The 8,581-nt window shown below is 35.8% G+C and overlaps 1 protein-coding gene across 16 annotated transcripts in view; it reads left to right on the forward strand.

Moving 5' to 3' along the window:
* The window catches only part of LOC18434176 (uncharacterized), a 29,362-nt gene extending 22,328 nt beyond the window's left edge, over positions 1–7,034 (forward strand). For all 16 annotated transcript variants that reach the window (XM_011625044.3, XM_020667186.2, XM_088855888.1 and 13 more), the window contains 5 exons: positions 5,519–5,576; positions 5,678–5,792; positions 5,991–6,060; positions 6,417–6,488; positions 6,765–7,034. In XM_011625044.3, the coding sequence (XP_011623346.1) occupies positions 5,519–5,576; positions 5,678–5,792; positions 5,991–6,060; positions 6,417–6,488; positions 6,765–6,881 (432 nt within the window). In that variant the 3' untranslated portion in view covers positions 6,882–7,034. The remainder of the gene's footprint in view (positions 1–5,518; positions 5,577–5,677; positions 5,793–5,990; positions 6,061–6,416; positions 6,489–6,764) is intronic.
* Positions 7,035–8,581: the final 1,547 nt, after the last annotated feature.

The following is an 8,581-nucleotide window of genomic DNA, read 5'->3' on the forward strand; positions in this document are numbered from 1 at the left end:
TTATAATCTCTGACGTTTTCTATCTTTTCTCTTTGATCGTCATTGTATGAGCCTTTTTCCAACTATTTGGGGTTGAAAAAATAGTTGATAAATAACCTCATTTCTCTTTGAGGTGATAAATAACCTACTAACCTCAATGGATAGAGTATTGCTTTCATATGGCCAGACTAATTGGTTCAAATCTAATAGTAGGTAGAACTTATTAGGTACCATAGTCAATGGCATCCTTTGATTTCAACAAAAGTCTTCCCAAGATTCAGCTCATTCATTTTTTGAGATAGCAAAAATAATCTACTCGAGTGAAACTCTTTCTGCACTTGCCTTGGACCTGGATCTGATAATCTCACCCATTCTCTCAAGATTATAATGTATAATTGTTGGGCAACTTAGTGGTAATTATCGATTTTTTTTTAATTGTTGTTCTCTGCAATTTCCATACAAGATTAGACTTTAATCTGGTTTTTTATGAGAGGATGAAGCACATTGAGGCTGATTGACATTTAACTAGGCAATGATTTTATGGCTAAAGAAGATGCTATCTGCATACATCTATAAATTACTACCAATCAGGCTTATTTTGAAATGGGAGGAATGCATAACAATATTAGATTTTGATGACCCTTAAGGTTATGATATCTTTAAAAAGCCCATAGTTATTGGAATCTCTCCACTGACCTCGCGTTTCCGTTTTCGACACCCGATTCCGCATTTCCGTTGAGGAATCTCCACAGAAACCGTTTTTCGGAACCGAGGAAACTCAATTCCTTAATTTCGGAATCTCGATTCGACACATCTTTAGAAACCTTTTTTCGGAACCAAGGAAACTCGATTCATTAATTTTGAAATCTCGATTCAACGCATCTTTAGAAACCATTTATCGGAATCAAGGAAACTCGATGCCTTAATTTCGGAATTTCGATCCAACACATCTTTGAAAAACCATTCCATAGTCCATATTATTGTAAATCTCGATCTCAAATTGGCATGGATCTCTGATAAACTTGATTCCAAATATGTTAAACTCACGATTCGAAACAACATATCTATGTTCCACACATGTCAGAAACTCTATTCCATAGATGTCGAAACTCGATTCCGCATATTAAAAAATCTTAACTCCTGGAATGTCGATTCTAGGGGGATGGGAATCCCGATTCCAAGGAGGACGCAATCTCGATTCCATAGGTGAATGAAACTTGGATCTATTTAGGTCAAAACACGATTCTCAAAAAATAAGAATCTCGTTCCTAGCGATTCGTATTGTATGGATAACGATTCCTAAGACATGAATCTTCTAGCCGGCTGCGATTCCGCGATTACGGTTCATAAAACGATTCAGGTTCCTAGGCGTTTCAAACAACTATGAAAAAGCCTATAGATAAAAGTTTCTGATGAACTTTCTAATTTGGGATCTGATGTTCCGCACTCTGGTTTTTCACATGTATTTAACCTTAAATATGCAATTATGTTCTAAATATGTGAGGCATGTCTTATCGTGTTGTAAATTTTAGCATTTAAAGATTCTCTTAAAAGAAAAATAATAGGCTCTAATTGATTGAGGGTTTTGTCTCAAAGGAAATCTGCTATTTAAACCCTGAGGGCTCTTACATATAGTTGAGTGCTGAGGGAATTGGAGTTGATGGGGGAACTGAATCGAGAACTGTGGGGGATATCAGTGTTTAGAAGGATTAGGATAAGTAGGCTGAGAACTAATATTTCAGAGCCTTTTATGCCTTTCATGACTTCTGTTATATACATTGACAGGTTAAAGCCTTCAAGGCTTCAGAAATGCCAAAATTATGGCCTTCATCACAACTATATGCAATTCTGACTTCATTACATGTGCAAGTTACCAGATTGTAGGTATACCCATGCACCTTGCCGCCGTATCACACTCCTACGCCCCAATGAATTAAGGTATAGTTGGTGGAATCTGTCTGCAGTTAGTGCTGTACGAGGACATACTGGCAAACAAAAAGATGAACTTTGATTTTCTAACATTTTGATGATGTCGGTACTTGTGTATAGCATCACATCCTATGTATGATGTGGGTGGCATTATTTGTTCATGTCTCCTATCAGCTGAACTTCTCACCAGATAACAGGTTCAAAAAGGCATAGTATCCAAATTATGGCTGGATTGTGCTTATTGATTGCCTTGTCCATGTTTAGGGTGGAAGTGGTCATACATCATTCAAGGGCCTATATGTAGATATATACATATATAATGTAGTCTTGCACATTTTATATGTACATAATGTAGAATATTTCTTCTCTGGGTTTTGTAACTTTGACAAATAATACCAATAGCTTAGCAGTAAATGGTGGAAGAAATTATGCTTTTAGTTGGATTAGTGATAGAAGGCACATGACTAATAAAGGCTTCTAGGCCAAATTTACTTTTCGGTATTTGCATATCTTAAGTTGGATATTACTAGATAACCTGTCTGCCACATGGACTTGGAAAGACATTAGGTAGGTGGCTAATGCTTTTGAACATCTATTTACTACAAAACTGAAAATCACCTTTTCAAAAGTGATACCCTATTAAAATTAGGTGTTCATGCTTTTTTGTATCAAAAGCTTCTGTAAGTTGACAATTAATGTAGTCAACGTCATGTATATGGTAATGCAACAAACAAAGGTCTAGGTGACCCATCTTAGAATGTGGAAGGGGAGGTTCATTGTTTTTAAAATGATTTGAACCAGATCCTCTTTCTAAAGCTCAACTTGTTCGCATAACCCCACTCTCTTGCTACATTACCCTTTTCACTTTTCGGTGTCCAGTCATTCTCTCTCGCACACACACACACACACATCTTCATGGTAATGAGTCTCTTTCTCTCTCTCTCTCTCTCTCTCTCTCTCTTTCTCTTTGATGAAAATAAAAATTGGGGTTATCAAAATTTTATTTTATTTTTCTTAGGAATAAGTAGTGCGATAGGATAAGTTAAGTTGAGAGGAATGGGAGGATTTTGTGTGAGTTTTTTAGAGATTAGGGTAGTACGTGATTTGTTTTGATCAATTGGGTTGGTTAGTTTTTAAAGAGAGAAATATAAATAGGATAAGGTTTATCAAGAGGGGTTTTATCTTCTCAATTGTAGGCAACGTTTTGCATTTTAGGGGAAGCTTTTGATTAGGTAAAATGTGGGGTTATCATCTAGAGATAACTCTCAAGGGTTATAAGAAATATTCTTTTAGTTAAGGATAGATATTTTCCAGAGGGAGATTTTGACGTAACTTTTCTTTTTGGAAGCCAAATCTTTTAACACGTGAGGTGGTAGAGTAGTTATAAAAAGGAAGCTGTAGAATGTAATGATAAAAATAAGAGAATTGGATTTGAGTTAAGAATTTGGGTCTTGTGAAAAGATCTTTTGAGGTGGACTTCCTTGTAGATCTAGAGAGAGGGTATATTCTCTCACCCTTTATTATTATTTTTATTTTAATTATTTCTTCCCTTTGTCTTCCCTGCAGCAGTTGGTATCATAGCAAGTAAGATCCATCATTCACAATGCCGACGAAACCTGCTCTTACATTCGAGGATATATTGCTGCAGATCATGGGATATGTGGATAAGTAAATTCAAGAGAGCATGAACACAACCTTGTAGAGCATGAAACCAACTTTGGAGGGTATCCGACGAGACATAAGTGAAACTAATTAGGGTTTGCAACGGTTAGATCAAAGGTTGCAACAATTGGAGGACACCATTCATCGAGAAGAGGGCATTCGCAACCACATGGATTTGTCGCCAAATTTCATTCTAGAGACCAATCGAGTTCCCCGGCCGACCCAAGTTGCTGATCTAGAACGTCAAGAACAAATTTGTAGACAAGATCAACGTCCTATAGAGCAGTCCACGAGATTTCGGTATTAAAGTTGATCTCCCAGAATTTCATGATCCAGGGTGTTCATCGATTGCATATGGTGCTTATTTGGAGTTGGGCCCATTCCTGGTTAGGAATAATTAGTCCAAGATTGTATTCAACAATTACTCTTGGAACAAAATCATGAACCTTATGTTCCTTGAGGCGCCAATAGGCGTAGGCTACACTAACAAAAGTGAAGATTTATAGGTGCTTGGGGATCGTATCACTGCAGAGGACACTCATACTTTCCTCTTGAATTGATTTTAAAAAGTTTCCTAGCTTTAAGTCCCACGATTTCTACATTGCTGAAGAAAGCTATGCAGGTCATTACGTACCTCTGCCGGCTGAGCTCATATACAATGGGAACACGCACATAGGCAAAGAGTCTCACATCAATCTTAAAGAAATCATTAAGGTCGAGATCTCAGTGTTTCATTGTTCTTCTTAAAGATGAGCAAATGGTATTTTATGAATTGGTTCATTGAGGAAAAAGTGTTGTCCCGCATAGTGGGACTACATCACCGATTAGTCGATTGGCTTCAAGCTCGAGTTTGAGCTTCTCCCAACCCTGGGAGAATGATGCAAATAAAAATTGAGGTGCCTTAGGATAAGTTAATTTGGGAGGAATGGAAGGGTTTTGTGCGCGAGTTGTTCAGAGAATAGGGTGGTGTATGATTTGTTTTGATCAATAGGGTAGGATTTTGTGCATGAGTTGAGAGTTGCGTGATTTGTTGTGATCAATTGGCTTGATTAGTTTTTAAAGAGATAAATATAAATAGGATAATGTTTATCAAGAGGGGGTTTTATCTTCTCAATTGTAGGCAACATTTTACCTTTTAGGGGAAGCTTTTGAGTAGGTAAAACATCGGGTTATCATCTAGAGATAACTCTCAAGGGTTATAACAAATAGTCTTTTAGTTGAGGATGGATATTTTCTAGAGGGCGATTTTAAGGTGAGTTTTCTTTTTGGAAGCCAAGTCTTTTAGGACGTGAGGTAGTACAGTAGTTATAAAAGGAACTTGTACAATGTAATGGAAAAAAGAAGAAAGATAATTGGATTTGAGTAAAGAACTTGGGTCTTGTGAAAAGATCTTTTGGGGTAGACTCCCTTATAGACCTAGAGAGAGTATATTATCTCACCTTTTATTATTATTTTTATTTTAATTATTTCTCCCTACATCACTCTCTCATCCTCATCTTAATTGTCGTGACTGGATTCATCCTTACAAACAATCGAACCAGCCTTCTGTTGTAAGGGTGTTTTGTCTTCTGTGCTGGGTTTGTTAATAACTAAATTTAGGAGTAGTTTCTGGTTTTGTTGGTCATTCACTTTTGGTGTATATTTCATTCCGGTGGTCCGTTTCTCTTTCTTCTGCAGTCCCAATTTACATTTTAATAGAAATTGCCATGCAAAGCATTGGTCAGATTAAACGAAATGAATGTCATTTATAGTATGACTTCACATCATATTCCTGGTCTCACTTTACCAGTGGTGGGATTAATTCTTCTGTTTCTTTTGAGTTGATCTTTCTTTTCGCTAGTCCACAGCTAAAATTACGCTCATCTAGAAAGACCCTTAGCTTTGTTGGCTCCAAAATACTTTTATTAGATACATTGGCATCTTCTGAGCTTAAAGTGCTGAAATTTAGGGTCATCTCAAGCCTCATCGGATTGCCTCAATGGTAGAAGCGCTGCGTAAGACTACTGGTGAGCATCCTCTTGTTCTACTCAGTTATGCATGATTTATTTACGCTTTTTCTTTCATTTTGGCCTTGGACTTCCTTTGTAATTATAATTGCACCTTCTAGTGAATATCCCATACACGATGGCTACATTAAATCTCTTGAGGGATGGGAAGAATAATGGCATGGCAGTATTAGGAAAAGTGATGGTCTTCATTCGGTTGCCCTTTACTTCCCTCCCGTAAGTTCTCTGTTTTTCTTTCTAGTGTCATTTGTTTTATTGTATGTTAAAAGAAGAACTTGGAAACTGTAATACATGCATTTACTCAAAATAATATTACGAGGACATTCCAAATTTTCGTGGCCTATTTTGCTGAGGTAAGTTACTGTTTGGAAAGAACATATCTAATAATTTCATGATTGCTATGTTCTTTTACAGATACTTTTTGCTGTGTGATTCGGATGGGACATTCTTCATTCTCTCATTGTATGCGCTATCTAGCAACGGGGTGAGGCTAGATTCAATGAATGCTATATTTCACATTACTGAGACATGTATTGCAAAAAAAATGAAAAAAAAAAAGGAACATTATAATTCGAAAGAAGTTTGGAAAAATTTAATGCCAAACAGATGATGAATTTGAAATAGAAATAATCATAGAAAGCAGTATAAGATGTAGCAAAGCATATATTTTAAAGTGTTAGGAGTCATATTTATATGAAATTGATTTGGCAATCTTGAATTAACTAATAGTAAAAGCTAAAAATAAGGTTAATTTGAGAAAACAGCTATTATTGGTGGGTAACTACACGGATTGATCTTGATATGGTGTCCTAATACTAATTGGATTCTTGTCTCTTCTAGGTTAAGAATGGAGACACCGTGACACTGCTCAATCCTAATTGTAGAGTAATTGATTTCTCTTGGAAGGGCAAGGTATGGCTTAATTTTGCTTTCCTTTTGGACGAATGCTGATATAATCCTGGAACATTAGGGTTCGAAGAGGACGATATATTGTGTACTAAATGAAAGTAATCATTCAATATGATATAAGATGGAATTTATGGTGATTTTTGGCAATAAGGGCGTCCAACATGGGATAAGGAAATCTTGAATCTCCATGATATGCAGCTCTTGTTGATTAATGTAGTTGCCACATAATTTTCTTCTAAATAACAGTTTGCTATTCTTTTGGTGTCTAATGCGAAACAGGAATACCGCTTCAAAAGCATACGGGTGGATAGGTTGGGGAATATTCTCGTGAATGGAAGCCCACCGCATTCTGACCATGTGCGGCCAATGGCCATCCATACAAAGCACATAGCATGAGTTGCAGTAATTTCTCAAGAGTTGTGCATTTTTTTGGCATTGTGTATGCGAGCTACATGAAGAATTAGTCAATTTTTGGTGTACATATGAAGATACCATGGCAATTTTGTCACTTTGAAATCACCATAAATGCAATATTTTACAAGAGCTTAATGACTGTCGATGGATATATTTTTTAGTTCTATATTTGTTAATCATGCACGGGGAATGATGTTGTATCAAAATGGTTAATGAAATTGGTATTGGGATGGGAACCACCCAAAAAAGAGAATGATGGGAATTTGAAACTAACTTTGTTGAACATCCCTTGTCCGTAAATGAACTGGCTATGCTAATAGATGGTTCGTACCCAGCAACTTTTTCAAAATACTGAAGGAGCTTGGGGTTTGATTGGTTAGCAGTTGACTTTTAGGGGCACCACATCTCAAGTCCGATTCCTACTATTGAACAACCCAAAAAGAAAAAAAAAATGTGAGATGAGCAAAACCAGTCTTTTTTGTCAAGGGTTTTGACGTTCGACGGAATTTTCTTAATAATTATCCGTGTTTAAAAAATCAATGATCTAATTTGAAATTGGGCGATCTGGATAGGGTAACGAATAGATTGTTCTAGATTCAACTATAAAACAGGATTTGGTTATGTTGATGGTAGCATGATGTCACAGCACACTTTGTTCATTATGATGTCATCAAACTTCATTATGATGTCATTGAACCTGGTTCATTAGACGGTTCATTATGATGTCATCAAACTTGTTCATTATGATGTCATTATGATGTTATCAAACTTGTTCATTATGAAGTCATCGAACTCCATTGACTTTGTTCATTCATTTTGAAGTCATCAAATTGAGTATCAGACATCAAATCGAGTATAGGACTTATTTTTTTAACACGGGAGGATATTTTTGAAATTTTTCTTAAAAATTAGGGCAACTATATAATAGGAAAAGTTTAAATAGAGTCGAGGCTCTAAACAATCAAATTCAAGCCTACTTCAAAAATTTTACAAGAAGATATTATTTTGATGCTCAAATATCTTCAAATTCATCATCTTGATATCAAAATGGATTTCAAGTTTTAAAAATAATGTATTTTGTAACGCATTTTTGGATCGTCAAATATCGAGGTTTTCAAGTTTTCATAGATCTCTCGATCTACATTATTTTTGAAGCTTTAAACTTTATACATAAAAATGGAAATATATTTTAAGGCTATATTTTCGACATTGACCTATTTATTTCTTGACACGGAGGCTCTAAAACAATCACTATGAAAGGTAAGCTCTAAATTTGATTGTTTAGAGCTCTAGGCAAACCGCACCCCTATATATTCCTTCTTGTGTTTTGACCGCGCCTCTATATAATAACCCCTGTATATTACTTCTTGTGTTTTGACCGCACCCCACCCCTATAAAGAATTTAAGTGTTGATATCAGACAATCTCAGTGGTGTACAAATTGATTTTAGTTTTTGGTGGTCTTCGCCGCATTCTATCTCGTGATTTTACTTCAGGAAAATTTGCTCATGCGGGTTGGACCGCGTGGCTACATATGCGGTCCAAAAAGTGTAAAGCATCCATTTTAAAGATAGATGCAAGTAGGTGTTCCATCTAAAAACAATGGAAACCAATGGTCTAAATATTTTTTTTATTAGAATTATTGTTTCTAGTTTTTAAAATTTAGTTATTTTTTCATATTCA

This window comes from Amborella trichopoda, chromosome 13 (genome assembly GCF_054954075.1).
Source record: "Amborella trichopoda isolate Santa Cruz 75 chromosome 13, AtrichopodaSantaCruz75HAP2 v2.0, whole genome shotgun sequence".
Lineage (NCBI taxonomy): Eukaryota > Viridiplantae > Streptophyta > Magnoliopsida > Amborellales > Amborellaceae > Amborella > Amborella trichopoda.